We start from the raw sequence: 25000 nt of genomic DNA, 5'->3' as shown, positions 1-25000 counted from the left end.
AGATTCCACTTTTAAGCACATGTAGTATTTCCCAAATGAACTATAGTATAATGAAGCCATGAGCATCTCTTGCATATCTCTTTCTTCAGATAAAGGACTCTAAATTGCTTAGAGATTATAAGCAACAAAGCGTAGAACCTTAAAACCCTTTAGCTTCTGAGGTTGAAAACATTTGATTGAAATAGTGATGAATTCTCCAGGCTTCCTTTCTTTAACAGTAATAGTCCTGTACCCCAGACAGTACAGACAGTCGGAATTGCTTTCTTTCATTTCCTGGTTATATTACTCCGTATATTTCTGTGTCCTCCGCTGCAGAAAGCTCCGGTCTGGGAGATCACCGGCGCAGAGTTTTCCAAATCAGAAATGCACACGGCTGACGGCATCTCCATCCGATTCCCCCGCATGACGCGCGTCCGAGACGACAAGGACTGGAAGACCGCCACCAACTTAGAGCAGCTCAGGGTGGGATATCTGCCTTTCATTATGTACACTGTGGATGCCTGGTGGTAATACATATAGGTCAGAGAGCAGGAAGTGATAGTTATGTGGAATTTAACGAAAAATGTTTTTAATTATAGTAAAAGTCTATTTTGTAATATATGTTGTACTATTATTTAATCATGGTATATATTATACATACCTGATCATATACTGCTCACTCAGTAAGTTTGTGTTTTACAGTGGATTCAAACTTATTCCGTATATTCTGTGTATCCATAGATCGATATTTAGCTTGTTTATATGAACTGTTTGTGTTCATGTTGTTATATTTCTAACTCGTATGAAATGCCGTTTTAAAATGCTGCTAAAGACACGGAAGTAAACCTGATCAACTTTTATTAAAATTGCATAACTGAGGTAAAAAAAGGCAAACTTATCCAATACATGACGAGTCAAGAGTCATTCCGTCAATTTGTGTGTCAGACTTTGTTTCTCTACTTTATTACATTTAGCTGACGCTTTTATCCACAGCGACTTACAGTAAGTGCGTTCGACCAACAAGATACAACCTTGAAGAAAACAGAATCATATAAGTACATCAGGTTTCATAGAGCCAAACATTTCAAGTGCTACTCAACTGGCTTTAGATAAGCCAGTCCTTTATTAGTATAAAAGTGCTTCGTTAATAATTCTATCGCTCGAAGTGGAGTCGAAAGAGATGAGTTTTCAGTCTGCGCCGGAAGGTGTGTAAGCTATCTGCTGTCCTGATGTCAATGGGGAGCTCATTCCACCATCTTGGAGCCAGGATAGCAAACCCACGTGTTTTTGCTGATGGGAACTTGGGTCCCCCTCGCAGTGCGGGTGCAGCGAGTCGTTTGGCTGATGCAGAGCGGAGTGCACGTGCTGTAAAACACTAGTCATTTATATAATAGTCCATCAAAAACTAAGTCCTATCTCTTCAGAACGAGTACTTCTGATTATTTAAGTACATTTAGCTGATTCTGTACTTTTAAATGCCGGACTTTTACCTGTAATGGAGTATGTTGTGTTCCTCCTGTCTGAAGCTCGTGTTTCTTCTCTCTTCAGGAGCTGTTCCGCATCTCGAAGGAGAATTGTGACTTTATGGTGACGGCCGGACCCTCGGCTAACGACGGGAAGAGATCCTCAGGAGACAGCGGAGGAAGCTCCCCCTCCTCATCCTCACATGGAGCCCCTCCACCCAAGAAGACCAGTGAGTGCACACACCACCAGTGTCGGGTGTAACTGTAATACATTCAGTAATCACCAACAAGCTAAAACCGACTGTTAGCTTGTGGTAGCCTATTGTATTCAAGAGCATAAAAGAAAGACTTGTTATGTCTTCCTTATTGCAATAGTTATTATGTGTGCACATGTCGGCCTACAGGCTGTTGCTGAGTAATGCAAAAGTAATGTAAGTTACTTTATGTAGAGAGTAAGAAGTAATGTAATATATTACTTTTATTTGAAGTAATGAGTTATGTGTAGTGATTACTTTTTTTGAGTAACGACCCCATCACTGCACTCCACCCACCAAAAGTCATAGTTTGTTGAAAAATATGAAAGTAGTTAAAACAAGTCATAGATAAGTCCAAAATAATATAAAAAGTCAAAGTTTGTCAAAAGATAACAAGTATATAGAAGTACAAGTACAAGAAGTATAGTATGTCAAAAAATGTTTTGTAAAATGTCATAGTATGTTGCAAAATATGAAAAGTCTTATTTGTTGAAAAATGTTTAGAAGTCATAGTACAGTATGTCCAAAATAGTGTTTGTCAAAAAGATATCATAGTATTACAAGTACAAGTAGTAAAATGTCAAAGTATAGTATGTTGCAAAAGGGAAAAGTAAAGTAGGTAAAAACAAGAAGGCCACCAAGTTGTATAGTATGTCTACAAATGTTTGTAAAATATCAAGTGTTGTGGAATATTTTCCAAGGCCCATAACTTTGACCCAGTGTATCAGTTCAAACTGTCCTGACTGAGCACAGGCACCTGTAACCTTGGCTGCTGTGCTCTCAGTGCTCTGTCTCCCTGTTCCTGCCTGTTGGCGTCAGCTGATAGAGGTGTTATGGTTCTATCTTGTTATGCAGCATGTTGAAGATGCTCTCTGAACTAGCTAAATACACGGGTCTGGGGTAGAGTTCTTCAGAATTGACGTGGCAACTCTACCGTGAAGTCAGAACCTCTGACTCTTGGACTTGTGATGTGAATCCTCCGGCCGTTAACTCCAAATAAACCATCATGTGTTTGACATCAAAGCTACTGCTCTTCCCGTGTCTCCTTCCTGAGTCGGTGACTCCCACTGCGTTGCTACACAGAAGTTTCCTCTACAACAAGTATAGTATGTTGCAAAAGGGAAAAGTCACAGTAAAGTCGGTTGAAAAATATCGTGAATGAAGTCATCAAATCAAATGTTGAATGCACTTCACGTTTATTTCCACAAAACCTGTACGAAACACTTTAATTGGACAGGAAGAAATGTGCTGACTCGGCGTTAAACACACAACAGAAGAACGACCTATGTACAGATGTCAGTTCTAAATCTTGTGATATCTCATTGATCACATGCTCTCTCTCTCTCAGACCCCAGGACCCCCAAACCAAAGGTGATCAAATCTGAGCCTCGCACCCCGGGATACGACGCTCCCAGTGCCAAGAAGGTATGAAACTCACAGCACTATGTTGATGTTAATTATCGCAGACATCTTGATGGACTAACGGTTCTGTTTCCCCTCAGGTGAAGGTGGAGAAGGAGGTGAAGGTGGAGAAGGAGGTGAAGATGGAGAAGATAGAGAAAGCTGTGAAGACTGAGAGCGTTCACAGTAACGGGAAAACACAAAACAAACCAACGTCTCAAATCCTGAAGCCCAGGAACGATAAGGTTGGTCATGTGACTTTCAACACATTCAAATGTTTCTTTTGTATGTAAAACTATTAACATTCAAATGTTTAAAATGTCGCAACATATAAACTAATAGTTAAAAGGTAAAACTCTTTTTATTAATATGCTAATAATTCGTTATTTTACAGGAAGTGTTCAGTTCACTGTGGTTACTAATTACACCGTTAAACCTGTGTTTGATTTTCCAATTAACTTTTGATTCATGTTGAGATTTATGATTTATAAACAAGCCCAATAGAGCAAGAAACAAGCTTTCAAAAAATCACGAAGGCTGAATCATGACAGTGCTAAACAATTGAAACCCAAACTGTCTCATTTAACGTGCCCTGAATACCAGGCTGTATTTACGAAGCTCAAAGAAAAGTATTTGAAGTCACTCGACTGATAAATAACAACATCGTACAATCAGGTAAAATGCATTAAGCAAAACGTGGCTTGATTTTTCAACGATATAATAACTTCAGAGTGTGTCCCTCAGACGCTGCTGGACATCTTCAGCGGCGTGAAGCTCTTCCTGCCCTCCTCGGTGCAGGACTTCGACAAACTGAGGCGGTACTTCGTGGCGTACGACGGAGACCTGGTGGCCGACTTCGAAGTCTCCATGGCAACGCACACGCTGGGCGCCCCCGACGACGACAGCTCGGCTCACAAAGTGACGCCCAGCTGGATCTGGGAGTGTATCCGCAAGAGGCGTGTCGTCCCTGCCTGTTGAAATATACACAACACACACGTTTTTACACTGTTAACTGTTTTTTTAAGAGAGAGGGTGTGGACACTAAGGCTTCATTATCGTGCTTAAATTACTCACACTGCCATCAGGTCGTTTTATTTATTCTTTCCAAGCAGAGAATACATTAGGTTTGGGCTTTTTAGTTTTATCATTTTGAATACTGGGGATAGATGGTTGTAGTTAGGGTTACTGACGACAGTGTGTGTGAGAGAGAGTCCTGTAGAAGTAGTTTTTGTAAGAACACAAATAAATGACGTTGAAGCAGCTACACATGAAATGCATTTCACAAACATCCTGTAACAATCGGTAAAGGCCTGGAAATGAATACGCAGCAGAAAAGATATGGGGTTTTATTTTTACCGCCTGAGTGGAACATTTTGCGAGCGATTAAAGCCCGGCTCAAGAACTGAGAAAAAAAATGATTTGTCTGCCGAAAGGAATAAACAAAATGCTGATAAATAAAATGAAATGTCTCCTTCGTAACTTCATGCTTTGTCTTTTGTGTAAATTGTGCTCGCAGCAGTTTGTACTGTGCAGGAGAAGTGGAAGGATTATAGATGATAATGGATTTGCATTTATATAGCGCCCATGTACAAGGTGCCAAACTGCTCGTCGTCTAATTTAATGCTAATTCATTGCTGACATAACTGTCCTCCATAAAAGAGAGAGAGCGATCTTTAAACTATATTGAAAGTTAGAAACGGAGATGGTTAGATAAGTGCAAGATAACGTTTATATAGCATTTCTTTATTGTCGAGATGAGATTCATAACGGGATCTAATCAAAGTGAATGGCCTGCTGCTGCTGAATGCATGGGGCAAGTGACTGGAACAAGTTATTACATCGTTTCAGATAATAATAATAACTAATAATGATAATTCCTATTTAGGGGCGCCTTTCAAAGCACCAAGGACACCTGACAATTCATAACATATTCCAAGGAAAGGTTTTAAGACAGTACAAAGAATGCAGTCCGGGGGATGTTCTTGATGTGGGCGCAGGTGAGAGGGAGCTGTCCAGAATGACACCGAGATGTTGTGTTTGAGTTCTTGATAAGCCATTAAAACAGTAAAATACGTGTCTCCTGTTCATCGAAACATACCCATCTGTTATGGGAAAAGAAAGTATTCCAAAAGTAATCTGAATACATTCTTAAGACACGTAACTGTAACTATTCGGATGACTTTCAGAGCCATGTATTCAGTAACTAATTACATTAACAAAGTAACCCTCCCAACCCTGGTTGTAGTGTGGTATGTTGAAAGACACCCTGATATGAAAAGCTTTTGTCTATAGCAGTGTTTCTCAAACTTTTTCATACACTCGCGGACCACAAAATATCCAAAAACACATCGTTTTTCTAGGACAGATTACAAATCGCCTGAAAATGGTACAAACAAGTGGCAACATGTGTGACGAAGGTGTTGCCCTGGGCTATATCATGCAATCGAAAGAAACTTAAGCTCGCTCCATTGCGGAGAGATATTCCCGCGAGAGTGCGGAAAACTGAAATGTATTTATTTATTTCAAATGTGAAATGTTACCAATATACTCACGGAGCACTAGGGGGCGCTCACGGACCACACTTTGAGAAGCACTGGTCTATAAGAAGTTGTTTCTCCTTCTTAACCATAAACCTCTCACTTTCTTACTAACTCACGAGACCCTATACCATCCAACGAGAAGCTGCGGACCCTTACATCTGAAAGGCTTTCAAGTATAATTCATATGTGCCATTTTCATCCCCTTCATGCTACTATGAAGGGGATTAAATTCATGTTTGAATGTATTGAAGCTCTGAGGAGTCTGCAGTGACGGACAGAAGAAAGGTCTCCCAGCTGAGAGCTGGAAGAGCATCTCAAAAGTCATGGTATATATCGGCAAGCTTTATTAATTATTCTGATGAAAGAAGCAAAGCAGGGATTGAAGCACTCAGTGATAATGTGAATCAATCAGTCCAATATTTGCATAGTGCTGTTATCAAAGGCAAAACGATGGAACATTCAACGATCCAATTCCTTTACAGGGTCTGTTTGGGTTGTAAATGTGGTTTAAATATTGAACGCCTTCAAGTGAAGATCAACTAAGTACAGCATGGCTTGATCAATAGTAGAGACTAAGCTGAACACTTTGAACTGTTGAACATTTGTAACTGTGGTTCCTATCAATGTACCAAATGTCTTTTCTTTGTGTCTTCAATACAAATATATGTAAACAAAAAGAAACCATCCATCTCCTTGCAGATCCAGAAGCCTTCATGTACCTTTGGTCAGATTATTTCTCATCAGGACTCAGTCTCCTCCAGTTTTCTCTTTCCAGACGAGCCCTCTTTAGAGCGGCTCCACCACTGCAGGTCCAACTCTGCCTTGATGTGACAGGGCTGAGGACACACACAGATCATGCATTAGTTTAAAACACACACACACACACACACACACACACACACACACACACACACACACACACACACACACACACACACACACACACACACGACATCATCTTCCCTGTCACAGTGTGAGTCTACTGACACACACACACACACACACACACACACACACACACACACACACACACACACACACACACACACACACACACACACACACACACACACACACACACACACACACACACACACACACACACACACACACACACACACACACACCCCATGTATACATCACTTCAGGGGACATTACATTGACTTACATGCATTTCCTGGAGACTTATCCTAACCTTAACCATAACCAACACATGCCTAACCCTTACCCTAACCCTAATCCTAATCCTAACCATGTCTTCACCCTAAAATGAATGATTCCCCTTATGGGGACCTCCAATTTGTCCCCATAAGGGAGGCGAGTCCCCACACGTGACTATGTAAACAGATGTAGGTCCCCACAAGTATAGTAATGCTAGGCCACACACACACACACACACACACACACACACACACACACACACACACACACACCACACACACACACACACACACACACACACACACACACACACACACACACACACACACACACACACACACACACACACACACACACACACACACACACACACACACGTTATGTTGGAGTTCTGACTGTGCTGCATCAAAGCGCCTCTTTGTACCGTCTGACAGACATCTTTTGTAAATGTTTAATTAATGTCTTCGTGGACAGTTATTTCTGAGGAGGGGAGAGAGTATGTCGCTAGCAGCTTTTAAATCATCAATAGCTATTAAAAGTCCTCTGAAAGGACAACGACATCCAGATATTGTACAAATTAGCATAGTTATATATATACTGAAATAAATCCAGTATGGTGTATCATAACATTTTAAATAGAAGGGTCATATTATTATAATACATGTCATAACAATGTTTATGAAGAAAAGTCTATAGTTTGTAGAAAAATATCAAATATCAGTTTAATGTCTAAAATAGTTATAAAATAGTTATAAAATAGTACGTCCAAAGAATATTGTGAAAAAGTAGGTAGAAGTATGTCGGAAAATGTAAAGGGTAACACACACACACACACACACACACACACACACACACACACACACACACACACACACACACACACACACACACACACACACACACACACACACACACACACACACACACACACACACACACACACACACACACACACACACACACACACACACACACACACACACACACACACACCACACACACACACACACACACACACACACACACACACACACACACACACACACACACACACAACCTGTCTGGAGGACTTGATCAGGGTGGCAGAGCGCAGACTGGAGTGCCCGCCCGGCCCCCCCCTCCCCCCTCCTCTCCAGCAGGACTCTGGTTCTCGGGATGTGACTCCATGACACCCGAGACCCGGCTGCACCCCCCCACTGTCGCTGCGCGTCACATGGTTCGTCACCTGCAGACAGATCAGACATCATTACGTTCAATCTTTCACAAGAACACTTGTTGTTGTTGTCTTTTGATAGCTTTGTCCCTTCGAGGCATTTCTTGTGATTTGGGGATATAATAAATGTTGATTTGATCTATTTATCCCGGGGGGGGGGGGGAACTGGATTCTGTGACATTTCTCCTATGTCTTGTTTTTACATAAGCTATAGTAGGTATCGTAAAATACGTTTAAGCACCGTTTAAAAGGACGGATTATCTCATCATGTGTTCTGTTTTATGGTTTAGAATTGATTGCGAGAGAAAGTTCAAGCTATAGAAGAAGGAAATAAATATATAACTCTCTACATTGTCCCACTTCTAATCAGAGGGCCATCAAACAGCCGATCAAATCATCTTCACCTCACTTTAAATAACTTGATAATTGGAGGTGAAGGAACATTTTCTTTACTTCACGCTCTTTAAACACGATTAGTGTTATTAGAGATTTGACATAATCACCACCTGCAGTCAAACAGTTTAGGAACCTTTTGTTTGACCCTGATTTAAAGGTTTCAGCAGAGGAAGATGTGAGAGGGTTGCAGAGAGTTAGGATTGACAGCAGATATGCACGGTGCATTTAAAGTAGTGCACATCAAGGACAGTCTCACCAACGCAGCGACGTTAAAGTCCTTGGCCATCGTCTTCAGAGCTCCGGCCACTTGTATCATCAAGGACATGCCTGCAGGCAGGGAGCGAGACAGTGAGCAGAATATACAGTGTCTCTACTTTATTAAGCAGTTTAACAGAAGGAGCTCAGGCTGCAGATATTACTGACATTTACAGTCTCTAATACGTCTATGGGTGACTGACTCTTTTATTACAGACACACTGAATCAGAGCTCCGGGGTGTCGCTCAGATGAGAGGAAATATTCAATTTCTTTATTGTTATTATGTGCGCAATAATTACAGAAGAAAATCTTAATGACATGAAAATATGCTAAATCTGACTATTCAAAGAAATGTAATGTTAAATAATAATAATAATAATTAAAATATGGGGCTAAAAGGGAGGCGTGTGGGTTGTGCGTTGGTGTTGGGATCAGGGGGTCACAGGTTCAAACCCCACGGCAGTCAGCATGTCCCTGAGACACTTCACCCCAAATTGCCCACAGTATTGAGAATGTAAGTCGCTTTGGATAAAAGCGTCGAACATGAAATGTAATGTAAAATATATCTCAATGAGACATTTCCTTCCTAGGTTTGAACAGATTGAGTTGTTTCACATCAGCTACAAACCTAATCTACCTGAAGTGCTTTTGTTAAAACGTTCTATGAGCTGTGATTTTAGCCTTTCAATCGTTTTTTGTGTTTGTGTCTGCTCCGGTGTGAAGAACAAGAAAAAGCGCTTCAAGGGAAATTGACTTTATGGGTCTTATAACAATCCGCCCAGAGCTCAGACGTTAATTTATTCATGAATACATTGGTCTTCAGATCAGTGGCGTTTGTTAAACCTGTCTGTGGCTCCTAACAGAATACTTCAAGAATTAGCTCGTTTAAATAACACACACAGGTTCGTTTCAGGTCCTCTCCTCTCTGTGGTTGTTTTTTATCTGTCTTTAAAACCAAAAGTTCAGAATAAAGTAGAGTAAACTTCATGTGGATTAACTTTAATTATGTTGACTCTCAGGAGGTCAGACTGCAGCGGAAGCAGCTCCAAGGTTAATAAAACGGATCTATTTATAACTGATATCAGACGGATGAGCTTTCACTCCACAGGTGAACTCAGACTGCTTTTCAGCTGTGAAGATTTATTAAATTGAATTGCCTTGTGTTGAAAAGTGCTATATAAATAAACTTGCCTTGCCTTGCCTTGAAAAGAGGCTCTGCTAGGCTTTTGGGGGGTTTTCCCTTTCCTATAGTGCGTTCTATAGGTTTTAGTGCATGTAAATCAGGGATGGGCAACTTGGATGGTGGTGGGGGGCACATCATTTATGTACTGGCCACCAGGGGGCCGCAGATTCACTTGGAACACACACACACACATATTCCATGTATTGTATGTAATTATTAACACATATACTAAGTCTGACATCTTCATTGACATTTTTCAATCTTTCAACATCCTCTAATAAGCTCGCTAAACAAATATCAGTTCACAGAAATGTTATTTAATTTTTTCAAATGGCATGTTTGTATTGAACAAGTTATTTAACAGTGGAATACAACTATTTTAAACTATTGGAAAGCACGGAAAGTGTGTGTGCATTGAGATGAACCATTAAGATGACATAAACATGAAGTCATGAACACTAACCCAGACATTCGTTATCGAACTTGAACCTAAAACACTTGGAGTCTCTGCTGACGCCAGTGTTTCCCATACATTGATTTATTTGTGGCGGGCCGCCACAATTAAATATCGTCCGCCACAAATGGATCTCATAACAAAAATAAAATTATGATTTCTATTTTTTTTTTTTTTTGTGGTCTAATGATCGGAAGGTTGCGAGTTCAAATCCTGCCTGGAACACCACTACTAGTGTGCCCTTGAGTAAGGCACTTAGCCCTCGGTTACTCCAGGGAGAATGTCCCTGTAATTGGTCATTGTAAGTCGCTTTGGAATAAGGCGTCTGCTAAATGCCTACATTGTAAATTATATTTTTGGGAGAATAAACCCCACAGATCCTCAACTCCGGTGTGTCTCTCATTAACAACGCAACACAGAGCAACAAGAACGTTGTCTACAGTAGCCATGAACTCGCATGTATTATCTTATTTGATAACCCGAGTTGGTTAAGGGGCCTCTTTGGCTTTTCTTGCCGGGGGGGGGGGGGGGGGGGGTGCGGTGCCCCCACAAATAGAATCAAATTCTGTGGGACACACTGGACGCACAATAAGGGGAATGTCAACACAGACACCTGTCAACTCTCTGCTGTTCCTCAGCGCCGCCCCCCCTCCCTCCGCTGAAATTATGAATGAAAAGAGTATAGTAATCATAGATAACACGGCAGGGTCCGTGACAGTTTGTTTTCATCTGATTTCAAATAAACAAAGTCTTGGCTTTTAGAATATTAAACTTGTTTTGCCAAATTCTGATGATAAAAACAACTTTGAAGCTTCGGCATAATTACAAGCGGCAACTTGACGTCACAGCAGGCGTAACAACCGCCGGGGTTTCTTGTGAGTGTTCCCCGGGAAACAAACACAATACACACAAACGCGCTACAGATTATTTTGCGGTATTTGGCTGCCGAACGAAGTCATGTACGCAGCTCGCAACGTAACTAGGACTCTAGTGGACGGTATCAAGTAAAAAAATAATTATTTTATATTATTTTATTAATTACGTTGTTTATAAATTAATGTGAGGGCCGCAAAAAGAGGAGGTGGGGGCCGGCCCATCCCTGATGTAAACGGTCTGCAAAGGCTAAAATCCCGGTGATTACTAAGTGACATCACTATGTAACCCTCACGCTCCTATTGGCTATGGCTCCAACACATTGACAAATAAAGAGCTTTTTGAACATTAAAGCATGGAGACATGTCCCAGTAGAGACACTACAAACTGATATGAGCAAAATATGTCCTTTTTAAGAGCCCAGCTATATTTAAACTAGGGCCGGGACTTTAACGCGTTAATTAAGATTAATTAATTACACAAAAATTAACGCGTTAAAAAAATTAAGGCATTTTAATCGCACTTATTTTTGCACCGCGGAATGTTTCTCACTGGATGAGTTTCAGGCGTACCGATTATACTGGAGCACCAACTAACGTTCATGACTTCAGACAACAACAAACCACAGTGAACAACAGTGGAAAATGTTGTTTTAAAAAACGGACGGATGGAAGCGTCGATAAGAGCACGGTTGTGTGCAAATTATGCAAAAAGGAATTCGCATATCACCGCAGCACATCAAGCCTCAAGTATCACCTCAATGCAAAACATATAGCAGCTAGCGTGGAAGCTAGCGTGGACGTTAGCCTCTTTTATCGCGTTCACACCAAAAAGAGCCGGTACTAAAATTAGTTCATGAGAACCTTTTTACCCCCACGAAAGTCCCTGCTAGAGAGCAGAGAGCTGCTAGAGAGCAGGGACTTTCGTACGGCTCTCTTGTGAGAAAAGAGCTATATGTCTGATTGGCTGGGCGGATTGCAAACCACGCCCCGTAAAACTCCCAAAAAGTTTTGTGAAGCCGCCATTTTATTATCCTCGCATTAGCATTATTAGCATTAGTATTATTAGCATTAGCCCAGCGCAGAAACGCAGAGAGACTAACTTATGGCAACACAAAATAAAACAAGGGAGCGGTGGAGATTAGGAGGTGTCGGCGTTCTGGCGATTTACTCGGAAGGCTTCAGTAGAAGCTGCTGGGAGTCCCAGCAGCTTCTACTGAAGCCAGTCCCTAACTCCGGGGACTTCCGGCCGGGGACTTTGGGCGGCAGTATACGCCGTGAAGTGGTTTGCGGCCTGCCAGTAAACCCAAAGCAGAAGAAGAAGAAGTGACGTCAGCGGCTTCATTTGCCTAATCCACCCCCAGGTTCAAAGAGTTCTCATGAACTAAGTTCTCATGAACCTTTGTGGGAAAAGTACTGCGGTGTGAATGCGCCTAATGGTATACTAAAATCCATGTGAAAAAAAATTGCTTCTCACTGTTCTTAGGTCAAATATTTATATGTGATTAAAAATGCGATTAATTTCGATTAATTAATTACAAAGCCTCTAATTAATTAGATTAATTTTTTTAATCGAGTCCCGGCCCTAATTTAAACACTGAAAATAACACTTAAAGTAAAATAAAAGATATAGTGCATTAACTGCTAACAAATTGTGCAGCTCTTATCAACAGGAAATAACTATAACAAATATAAGAAGCTCAAAATGATGTTTATTATTCAACAATTCTTTGTGACGGTAAAAAAGTTTTGTTATTTTCCCACTTTCTCACGACAGAAACTCTAGTGTTTCATGTTTGCCAAATGTATATGAAGCTTGTTTAGAGATATATGCAGGTGTGAGTGTAAACACAGCCTCAGGTTTGATGGACTTCAGAGAGAGATATCACCTTCGTTCTGCTTTCCTCCCAGCAGAGGAGAGATAACCGCCGACACCGAGTCCACGATCACCGCCTTCACAGAGGCAGCACACGCCTGGTGGAAGAAACATGGGACAAAATTAGATGAGCTGGAAATGCAAGGCGTCGTCTCGAAGGTTCCTGTGAGAAAAGTATCTCTCGTCTCCGGCTTGAGCTTCAATCTCAGGATCCATGTATCTGTGATCCTCTCCAGAATGGAAGGAGTCATCACATACAGAGCATCAGCTAGTTCCTGAACAGTGTCCTTCACATGCTGATATCCAAGAGAGGGAGTTCCACAGTCACAAGATGGAGGAATAGAAAGCAGTATTCAATGTTTACTTCAGATTAGCTCCACGTCAGAAATGAGCATGCTTGATGTCTCTCTCCATAGAGGCTGAATCATCATGTTAATCACATAGCTATCATATGCCTCAAACAGTCCTGATGCTCTTCTAGGTAATCACACATCCTGTCATGTTCACAGCTACAGTTGGGATACCTTTGTTATCATGTTACTCTCATGTTGGAAGAGGACATTCAGGATTTTCCCAACAGGATTCTTGGTGTATTTGAAGCAGTAAAAGTACCAACCTGCTGCAGCCTTCCACTGCGCAGAGCGAACAGACAGTCGAGGAGAGAGAAGACGTTGAACAGGCGGAAGACATGGATCCTCTGAAGAGCCTCCGTCTGTGAAGTGACAGATCCACGTTGTGTTGTTATCTCACATCATGTAGTATTAGTGTGAAACTCCATGCTGTCCCCTCACCTGCTCCTCTGTGTTACTGCTCTCTGTCTGCATCATCTGGAGCAGGCGGCTGGCGGTGAGTCCTCCTGTCGTATCGATGAAGATCACACTCTGTTTCAGGTGCAGGGAGACGTGCACCGCCACGCCGAAACACACCTGGAGGGGGACATTTGGTATGAATGGAAATACTAAGGTACAGAAATACTCAGTTACATGTTACACTCGTGCAGTTAAAACTGTTCTCATGTGTCGAGACAACAGAAAAGCTCTTTGGGAAACTGGTGGATCTTAATCAGTAAAATGCTATCTTTCACATATATACAGTAATAGGACTGGTTTGCTCTTGTTGTAAAAAATACTGTTTTTAAATAGAAATAAGACAGTGTTGAAATACTCTGTTACAGGTTACTTTATTAGGTTGTGTTTTCAAAATGTTACTTAAGTAAAACTACAAATGTATTGGCATTAAATATATTTAAAGTACCAAAGGCAAAAGTAGAGATGATCATGTATGGCCCATTTCAGAATAATATTATATCACAATTATAGTATTATATGCAATAATATGTTCATCTCTTCAATGTTGCATTTGGTAAAGGTGGGATTTATTTGATTTTAATGACTTTATATATTGCTTTGTAGTTTAACCTATAACGAAATATTGTAATAAAAACATTACTTGATTTTCTATTTTGTGCTAATAACTTTAATCTCCAAAGTAGCAAGTAACTAAACCTGAAAAGTATATCTAGTAGAGAAAACGAGAACAGCACTGGCCTACAGAATGAACTCGCTAATCAGAAAATACTCAAATGAAGTACAAGTACCTCAGTACGTGAGTAAATATGCAAAGTTAGATTCCTCCACTGCCTCGGAGACATGCCTGATGTTCGGGGGACAGTTAAATAAAGCATGGATAATGTGTGTTAGCTAAACCATAACTATTGTTTATGGTGTTTTATTGCAGGACTGGAGACGAGGGAATACTCAAAGAGGAAAATCATGAGGCTGAAACGCAGCGATGAAGAGGAAGAGGAAGGTAGGAAATGTTCACCTGAGATTTCCCGCTCCCCGGGCCTCCTGACAGCTCCGTTATCTCTCCGGTGAACAAGCCCGAATCCAGCAGTTTATCTAGGCTGCGAGAAACAATTCATTACTCACTCCCGCCATCCGCTGTAATAAACTATTAACACACATACATCCGGAGAGACACACACACACATCCAGAGAGAGACACACACACACATCCAGAGAGAGACACACACACACATCCAGAGAGAGACACGCACACACCATGTATACATCACTTCAGGGGACATTACATTGACTTACATGCATTTCCTGGAGACTTATCCTAACCTTAACCATAACCAACACATGCCTAACCCTAACCCTAACCCTTAACCAAGTCTTTACCCTAAAATTAATGACTCCCCTCATGAGGACCTCCAATTTGTCCCCATAAGGGAGGCGAGTCCCCACACGTGACTATGTAAACAGATGTAGGTCCCCACAAGGATAGTAATGCTAGGCCACACATACACACACACACACACACACACACACACACACACACACACACACACACACACACACACACACACACACACACACACACACACACACACACACACACACACACACACACACACACACACACACAGAGTAGAATGAAATTCATTTGGAAAGAGTGAGCCTGTGGCAAAGCTCGATAAGAAACCATAAAAGCAGCAGCTGGATTTAGTAATTGTCCAAACATCTTAACAGGCTGCTGCTTGTGTTGTGTGCTCTCTCTCTCTCTGTGTGTGTGTGTGTGTGTGTGTGTGTGTGTGTGTGTGTGTGTGTGTGTGTGTGTGTGTGTGTGTGTGTGTGTGTGTGTGTGTGTGTGTGTGTGTGTGTGTGTGTGTGTGTGTGTGTGTGTGTGTGTGTGTGTGTGTGTTGGTTACAAGTCTAATATAATAATACATTTATTTAGTATAGCTCCTTTCACAAGAAAGAACAGAAGTAAAAATGAAGACGACAGAAACATGAATACAAGAACAACATGAGGCAGACATTAAGGTCAACAGAACAACAGAACACAGACCACGTGGAGTCCTGAAAGGAACAAACATAAGAGCACATCACACACATCACACACATCACACACATCACACACATCTCAAGTAGAAACAAAAGCCAATGTAAAAAGATGGGTCTTCAGTTGTTTTTGAAAAGCTTCTACAGAGGCTGCAGAGCGGATGTCTAACATGCAATGTCTGTAAATAACTATATCCCAACTTTGTATACATTACCACCAAAGAATAAAGTACACCACTACATTCTTGCTTTGTATAATTAGCTGTTGTAATCAAGAGAACATTAATTTAATTAAATAATCAACACATGTTCTATTGTACAGAGATATGAGGGTTATGTCAAGTTAAAAGACCCAAGATTACTTCAAAGCAGGTATCTTTTTTATTGCGTCAAGGTTCTGGATCTTTCGCTAAAGTTATTGATTCTCCGACTCGTGCTCCCGAGGTTAATAATGTCTGTTAAATATAAGTTCCATTCGATAAGTGTTCAGGATTATTACAGTATTTACACATCAGGGTTCATACACGTTTTCACCAATGCTTCTCCATGACCTCTCCATGACCTCTACCTAATTTTCCATGACCAAAAAAATGACTTTCTCAGCGGTACAACTGAAAATGGTTTATTTGAACATGGAACAGGAAAATAAGGTCTGCATCTGAAACATGTTGAGCCTATCTAAAACAAATCAAAGCTAAAATATAAATTATATTTGATGCAACTTTAGTTACATTTCCATGACTTTGGGAAAACAAATTAAATCATCCGTTATTTTACCTATTTCTTCTAGTATTACATGCTGAGGACGATTACCAAAGAACTGTCCTGCCAGGAGGATAAGAAACACACTTTAGCAGGAACAAACTAAGATGGATATGTATCTCTTTTCACAGCGTTAAGTAGAGTCTGTTATGAGGCTTTCCAAACTTGTCACTCTTGCTACGATTCTTTGTTACCGTAGAGAGAAATCTTCGCTGTACTCCGTATTCTTACTTCTTTATACTTGACCTCTCCACCTCAGTGTCTGCACTTTTCATGAGTTCACAAAGCAAAGAACGTAAGTAATAAATCACCAGAGGTCCATTCAGTCCCTGCTGTGAGCAGAGGTTAATGGTGGCGCTACCTTCGCCTTATTTGACAAATCTGATTAATGTTGTGAACAATGGTTCTGCCAAGCAGGTGCAAAATGTGTTTTAATGCCTGTTCAGTCTTCACACGTGTTGGCGGGAATACAAGAGGAATAAAAGCTCCAGCCTCTCTGATACCTCATTCACATCAACGCAACTCCGGTTCAACCTCCGTGCTAGAGCTTTTCAGGTTCAGAACCGGTTCTTCGGTTTAGCTCCGGCTCTTTTCACACCGCTCAGAGTCCGACTGGTGCTGCGTCATCGGTTGCGTGCCTGCTTCATGAAGCCAAACCGCGCGGAAACTCCTCACAGCTGACACCGACAACAACAACAATGGCCGATTGTGCTCCAGCTTCCTCTGTACCTCTTCGGAAGACCAGATTCCCAGTAGGTAGCTGGTCTCTTCAGTGGGCCACTGCTGCTTGTTAAGTTTCTCCATCGTTGTGTACAAGCTAGATAAAACGCGGGCTTCTTGTTGTTGTTCAGGAGTTGATCCCGCCCCTGCCCCCGCCTCGACGTAAGCGTGACGTATGCGGTGCTTTTACTCTGGCCGGACAATTTTTTGGTGCTTGAAACGAACCAGATTCCGGAGCTAAGAGGCTGCTCCGCTGCGGTGTGAACAGGAAAATCCGGTGCTTTTCAAGCTCCAGCTCCGAACCAGCCCTGAAACACCGTTGGTGTGAATGAGGTATGAGAGCAGCTGGATCCATCATGACGTCGATGGAAAACAGAAGACGCAAAAACATCCTAATTCCACTTCAAACCATTGCAGCTGTAGATCAGTGCATACATCTGAGTTGTTTGCAGTGACTGGTGAAATGCATGCTGGGAGTTTTGCTCACAGTGTTTAGCAAAGACTTTACGAGATAGATGTATTCCTCCCATGATTGTTTGGCATAGAAAACAAAAATAAGAATAGAAGTAAAAATAGAGAAGTATATAGAGATTCCCCAAAGTATTATTCAAACTTTATTAAGGTTACTCCGAGTAAAATGTAAAGCTACATTTAAGTTAAAAAAATGTTTGACGAAAATGAGACAGACATCAACTAAATAATTTTAAAGAAATAGATAGCAATTACCAATTTTATGGGATGTTAATGAATGTCAGGGGAAAAACGTAAAATCCCCATGTCATAGCATTTTAATACTATAAAAACATTGATTTATGACATTTTGATACCATTTAAGGCAGGGGGGTCAAACTCAAATACACAGTGGGCCAAAATAAAAAAAATGGGTACTAGTGGAGGACCGGACTGGTTCAATGTTTATTGCAGAACTTATTGAAATGAACTTATTGCACATATTAAACCTGGAACTAACAAAGCTTCAATGATTGCCTATAAAAACAACATTAAATAATCAGCTGCATTCATTTCTTATGGCTCTATCTGCAGCTGAGTCATTTCTTATGAGTACATTTTTCCACAGGCCAACAACAGCTTCAACAAAACTATTTCCCTCAAAGAACAAACCAAACATGCCCTGTTGTCGTGAGAGAGAAAGTGCAGAAGGAAACATCCATTAAACTCAGTGTGCTGCTCTGTGATGCTAGCTCAGATACTTGGCATCTCATCTTGGGTGCAAGCTCATCAATGTTTGGGCTCAGGCTCTGAGCTGAGGAGACCCTCAGGATGGAGTGAAGGTGTGCGTGCAATATACCGGCGGGCCAGATCTAATAGGAATTCGAAATTATCCTGCGGGCCGAAATTAAATCCACCAAGGGCCGGATTTGGCCACCGGGCCTTGAGTTTGACATGTGTGATTTAAGGCCTTATTATTTATTAGTATTATACATGTTATGCCTTTTAAGCCTTGTTAAGGATGCATGGTAACCCTGTTATTGGTCTGAGCTTCGGCCGGGTATCAAACCTAAATACTTGTGAATGCTGACCTCGATATGTCCAAAGCACAGAGGCACAAAAACTGCTGAATTGCTGTCATCGCCAAACACACTTCTCTTATTGTCATACATTTTTAAAGCAGTGGTGGGTAGGGTGTTCAAAATGTTGAAAAACTCCCTGAAGGCAATTCCCATGCTCTGCAAAAACAGGAGAAATATCCGATATCTGCGGCTGTCGAAGGGCTCGGACATTTTTGGAGCGAGTTTTGCAAGATACTTTCGTTGGAACAGTGTTAGCAAACTTAGGCGGCGTTGGATCATTTAAATAATCTATGTCTACTCTTGCTGGTTTCTCAATTAATAACTACCCTAGCTTTACGTGATAGTGTACTAAGTGTACTATATTTCAGAAAAGCTCTTATTGCGTCTGTAGGCACTAAAAACAAGTTGTGAGTGGCTGAATACGGGAATCACTTTGACGAGCTCAAACAAAAGCGCTCCTATTCTTCTGTTCGACCATTTATTACATGAAAAAACTGGCAAAATGACAACACATCCCAATACCAGAAGCCTTGAATGCTATGGCGAGTGCAAGCAGGAGTGTAATGGATATTGGCGAGGGAAAAATTGCGTTGAAAGTTGCGATATAATTGCAGTCAAGAGAAAATGTTACCGTTTGATATTTTAGAATAAACCACCACTAACTCCCATGCTGTAGTGCAGTGATTCTCAAATGGGGGTACACGGACGCCTAGGGGTACGTTGGGGTACTGCAGGGGGTACGTGAGATACAAAAAAAAAAAAAGTTAATAAAAGAAATACCATGCATGATTACAAAAATAATTATACTACAATAAGTTAAATAGAAAACACAGTTGTAAATAAAAGGGTTCAAGATCCATTCTTGTGCTTTTCTGGTGCTTAACTGGTTATTCTCTGTTTGTACAATGCATGAAGGAGTTAATAAATTACACACTGATGGAATATCACTATATTGTAATTATTTATATAGGCAAAAATGTTCGGGGTTGGTCAGGGGGTACTTGGCTGAGAAAATGTTTCAAAGGGGGTACATTACTAAAAGAAGTTTGAGAAGCACTGCTGTAGTGCACACCCACAACCAATGAGTGAAAAATACCACATACTTAAAATGAAAAACACAGAGACTTTACATGTGTCTCTCTCCCTACAGTTACAATAACATCAACACTCAATGAATGAAATAACTCTTAATTAATTTGTTCTAAATGCATGTTTTCCATTAGCCCCCGTCCTTTAAACATGAGTGCTTTCTTCCCTCTTTTATTTCCATCTCCACCGCAGCAGTGTTTGTCGTAGCATTGCTTTACCAATCTGCTCTTTCACCACTGCAATATTTACATGTGTCCATGTTGACGCTCAGTGATCTGTGTATTCTGCGGAATCTCATCATCTCTGCGTGCACGTGTAATGATGGATGTGACAGCGGAGACGTTCAATCTGCACGGACGAGGACTCCTTCAGTTGAAGGTGAAGCTGGGAGCCTGCAGTTTGTTAAGAGTGGTTCTCATCAGCCTCAGCGTGATTGTGAAGGAGGTGGAAACGCTGGCATTTGTCTGCCAACGTGCACTGTTGAAATATTCAGAAGCGTTCAAAAGAAAGAAAATGATTGTCCTTGGAAATGATTGGAGCGAGGTTGGAGAGAGCTGAGGCTGAATCGAAATTTAAACAAATCATTCATTTTGTACAAAACCTAACAACTTTTACAACGACAAGAAATAGCAAGTATGAGTTCAAAGGTCCTGCTCATAACCATTCAGGGTTTGGCTTCTAAATAAATAAATAATATAATATAACTTCCACAATATTTCAACTCATCATTACAGTTATTCCACAGGTCCACACCTTTTGTTGAGATGCAATGAAGTTTGGAATTTACAATACTACGAGATGAACAAGCTGCTGACTATCTATAAGACACTATCAGGCCTTATCGTTCATCCTGATCCTGTTAGAAATGAAGAATCACCACAGAGGACAGGAGAATGATAAGGTTTGTTTTTGTTGCTTTCTTTATCTCATACTGTTTGACACTTATTAATATATTAAACAAGAGCCATTTATTATGTATTATTAATAATGACTTTTCCATATTAGGAAAACTTGGTTTATGAAATCCATTGGTTTTCTGCTGCAAAAAAATCAAATGCTTCTTGGTATTAAGGGGACCTATCATGCAAAATGCACTTGTTGATGTCTTCTATACATAAACATGTGTCCCCGGTGTGTCGGGGAACTCACGCAGCGTCAGAAAATAAAACCCTCTCTCTTTTCCTCCGTACCCAAATCTCTAAAAACGGGGGAACAACGGAGCTGATCCAGATTTGCGTCCGATATGACGTAATATCTGAAATGTGGACCCACGGCCCAATCAGAAACGTTGCTATCAGAAACAATGGCCGACTGTTTTGGACGTAATATGGTCTGTGTTTACATTAGCATCGCTAACACTCGGAGCTAACCTGTACTGGAGAGCATGTGTGTGAAGAAGCAGGAAGTAAAAAGGAACTCACCTTGTGGTATAACCGGCAAGAGAGAAAGCCTTTGAGCTCCAAACTGTTTCAGAGAGAATCCTTGATAATCCATGATATGGCGTTTCATCACGGCAGCATTTAGTTTAGACCAGGGGTGCCCAACCATTCGATCGCGATCGACCGGGAGATTCCCAGTCGATCGCGAGATGTGTCTAAAAATAGAACAACAATATTCTGTTGTATCGTTAATGTCCTATAACATAATCTTCCTGTGCCAGAATAATGCACTTGAACGCATCAAAGCTTTATGATTGGCTGGCATGACCCCAGGCATGACCCCATGTATCGGGGCGTGGCTGGTGGGCACTAGTTTGCTGACGTTCTCCGTGTCAACAGGAGTGACAGTCCGCACACACAAGACCGCAATTATGGCAGAAGCAAAAAAGCCCAAAATATATAATTTTAACTCCGAGTGGGAGGATGATTATTTTTGTATCTATTCCAATTCAAAGTCCATCTGTCTCTCATCTGCAATGCGAGCGTGGCTTTATCGAAGAATGGTAATTTAGGAGCGGCATTTCAAAACAGTGCACAAACGCTACGAGACGGAATTCCCTCCTAATTCTGCCCTACGCTCCCAAAAGGGGAGGGGCCTGAAAGGACAGCTAAATGCACAGCAGTCCATTTTCACCAGGCCCAACAACAAGAGCAAGGCTGCTACCAGAGCATCTTATCGTGTCAGTCACGTTCTTGAGAAACACATGAAGTCTTTCGAAGACGGCGAAGTTGTGAAAGAAGCATTCCTGGAGGCTGCCGACGCGCTTTTGGGGAACAGTAAAAATAACAGTAGCATTTCAACAGGTTTTTGATATAATAAAAACTCAAGTTAGATACCGTTATTAATCAGCTGTAAGTTTTAGTTTGTTTGAACTTATTCATTATAATTATTGTACAAAATGGTATAAGAATGCAAACTTAAATTGATTATAATCTATTATCAATTCAGGTTAAGAAGCTAGTGTTGCTTGCATCCTATTTTAAAAGACATTTATTTTTATAATCTACTAAAATGCAACAAAAAAAGGGTTTGATTCTATTAATGTTGTCTTTTTTATTGCACTTTGGCAGCAGATTCCTGTGTAGCTTCAGATCTGAGTTGTCTTATTAGTAAGCCTAATTTGTACTTTTGTAGCAACACTATTTTTATATAATGGCAAAGAAAGGGTTCAGAGTATTTTCTTTTTTCCTGTGTCATATGAGGCAGCACTGTTCAATGTTTCTTGAAAACATTACCCACTGTAGTATGTGACGTGTGAATAAACTCCAACTCTGTATCAACAACACTGTTGTGTAACTTCAGTTAAATACTTGTATGTGTGTAGATTAGAAAGAGGTAAGATAAAGGATCTGCAGTATTTTATGAAGTATTCTTTCGTGTAACGTCAGAGGTCCAACTCGGTGTCGTGTGGCCATGCCTGTATCTTTGGTCCTAAGTCGAAGAGGCTGGCTTCCGAGAGTGGTCTATATAAAGGGCAGGTGGTTATATGTTCGGCAGTCTGTTCAGGGTCACCGCACTCGCATGCAGAACTGTCTGCCAGGCCCCACTTCTTCATTGATGTTTTGAAGCGACCGACCCCAGTTCATTGCCGGCGTGGTAGGTCGTCTCCTCCTATGGCGCCATCTCCTGGGTCCCAGATGTAGCGATGGATGCGGGAGGGCCCGGCTAGCTCCCACTCCTGCTTCCAAGCAGCCGCCAACCATGCATCTCTGGAGAGGTCCTCAGAGGTGGAATTGAGAATCTCTTGTGCTGCCTTGTTGAAGGGGAGGCGGGACTTGAGCCTACTTTCTCATAGTGAGTACATGAGTATTATTGTCCTACTTTCTATATGAAGTATTAATCGTGCAAAGGTCAGTTTTATACAAGTAGAAGTGTGTATTTACCTGGTAGTAGGCTGTCAGTAATGGCTACGCCTCTCTATTTGGACTGGTAGATCTCGGCAGACTGGCAACTTTAAAAGTAGCTCTCGGTTAAAAAAAAGTTGGGCACCCCTGGTTTAGACAGTAGCTGCCAGGTCCCGCATGAGCTCAGCCCCCTCCTTTTTAATAAAAAAAAAAAAAGCTTTATACCCCAAATCAGCACTTTAGAAACAGGAAGTGAAATAGAGGGATATGAGGCATGGCTAGAATGGGTGATCTGTTTGGTATTTTGAGCAAAACACTTCATAAACATGTTTTTATATATTTGTATATATCTGAGACCTATGCTATTGCCTAAAAATTGCATGATAGGTCCACTTTAAAGAAAAAAAGAAAAAATGTAAATACAGTTAAATGACAATTAGTTAACAAAAGCACAATCTGAGCACCAATGTTACTGTGCATTTTAAAAAGGTATCATAGCCTTTAGAATTGTCATTAAATTATTGAGAAATCAAGACGTTTTATTCATCCACCTTGCCTTAAAAGATATAGACGTTTCTCTTGTTTTTAAACCCTTTAAACACAGAGTTCTATGTACAAATGTGCTGCTACTAAAAGCTGTTTTTCTAACTCGATGAATTGGTCCTTTTTATGGAATGTTTTATCATCTTTCATGCTGAGTGACTTATTTCCAAAACACTTATGAGCACATCTGTTGTAAATACAAGACATAAAGCAGGTCTTCTGCATGATTCTCTGGGGGGGAAACTCACTCTTACAAATCTGTTGATGAAATCGGCTTATAAGTGAATCAATTATGTTTTATTATTGTCCATAAATAATGTATTTTGTCGAGGAGAGCCCTACCGATGGTATGTATAAAGAAACTTCAATAGAAATAGTGCCGAAATGCAGCCTCCAAACTATCTATAAATCAAAACATCCCTAAGTTAACACTATAACCTTTCATGTAGGATTTAACAGGGTTCATGTTTTTAAACTGCATTCATTCTAGCTAGGTGTACATGTATTATAGTTATCATTATAAACGTATTGTGTCTTGTTTTTATGATAACCTACATACTGGCACATGTCTTTATTGTATTCATGTTTCTGTGGTCTTATTTTAACTTCCTTTTTTTCTTGTGAAGCACTTTGTGCATTTTATTTTCTGTGAAAGGTGCTATACTAAATAAACATATTATTATTATTATTATCTCTCTTCATAAACCAACCACACACTACAGCAGCATGTCTCAAAGTGTGGGGCGCAGAGATGTGATAGGTGGGTCGCGAATGGACGCGAGATTTTTTTTTTTTAAATAAATGTTTTGGACCTCAGGCCGGAATCGAACCTGGGTCCTCGCGGGCGGTAGTGGACTGTTATAGCCGGAGACTCGCAACGGCGGTGGACTTTCACAGCGCCGCTACGCCGGACCCACCGTTGCGAGGCTCCGGCTGTACCGGCGCTGTGAAAGTCCATGGCCCACCTATGCCAGAGCCAGCGGCCCACCGAAGGCAGCAGCCCACCGGGAAAAGTCCCGAATCTCCCGATGGCCAATCCGAGCCTGCTCGCACACAGACAACTGAAACCAAAATCATTTGCAGATATATGTAAAAATCTCTCATACACAGTAAACACACGTGAAACACACACACACACACACACACACACACACACACACACACACATCCCC

The 25000-nt window shown here is 41.0% G+C and overlaps 2 protein-coding genes across 2 annotated transcripts in view; one reads left to right on the top strand and one right to left on the bottom strand.

The window, feature by feature from the left end:
- Positions 1-4576, top strand: part of lig3 (ligase III, DNA, ATP-dependent) — a 29793-nt gene extending 25217 nt beyond the window's left edge. The window contains 5 exon segments of the mRNA XM_034201549.1: positions 316-462; positions 1528-1672; positions 3045-3121; positions 3199-3342; positions 3842-4576. Coding sequence (XP_034057440.1) covers positions 316-462; positions 1528-1672; positions 3045-3121; positions 3199-3342; positions 3842-4075 — 747 coding nt within the window. The 3' untranslated portion in view covers positions 4076-4576.
- On the bottom strand, positions 3785-14966 carry rad51d (RAD51 paralog D; the record flags this gene model as incomplete). Its single annotated transcript, XM_034201548.1, is given in 10 exon segments — positions 3785-4068; positions 6357-6473; positions 7856-7900; positions 7902-7969; positions 7972-8023; positions 8664-8734; positions 13063-13147; positions 13666-13761; positions 13841-13975; positions 14874-14966. Coding segments are annotated over 9 exon segments (741 nt in total), but the record flags the coding sequence as incomplete, so codon positions are not given.
- Positions 14967-25000: the final 10034 nt, after the last annotated feature.

Source organism: Gymnodraco acuticeps, unplaced genomic scaffold (genome assembly GCF_902827175.1).
Source record: "Gymnodraco acuticeps unplaced genomic scaffold, fGymAcu1.1, whole genome shotgun sequence".
Taxonomy (NCBI): Eukaryota; Metazoa; Chordata; class Actinopteri; order Perciformes; family Bathydraconidae; genus Gymnodraco; species Gymnodraco acuticeps.
Note: the sequence above shows the minus strand (reverse complement) of the source record. Positions and strands in the feature narration are given on the sequence as shown.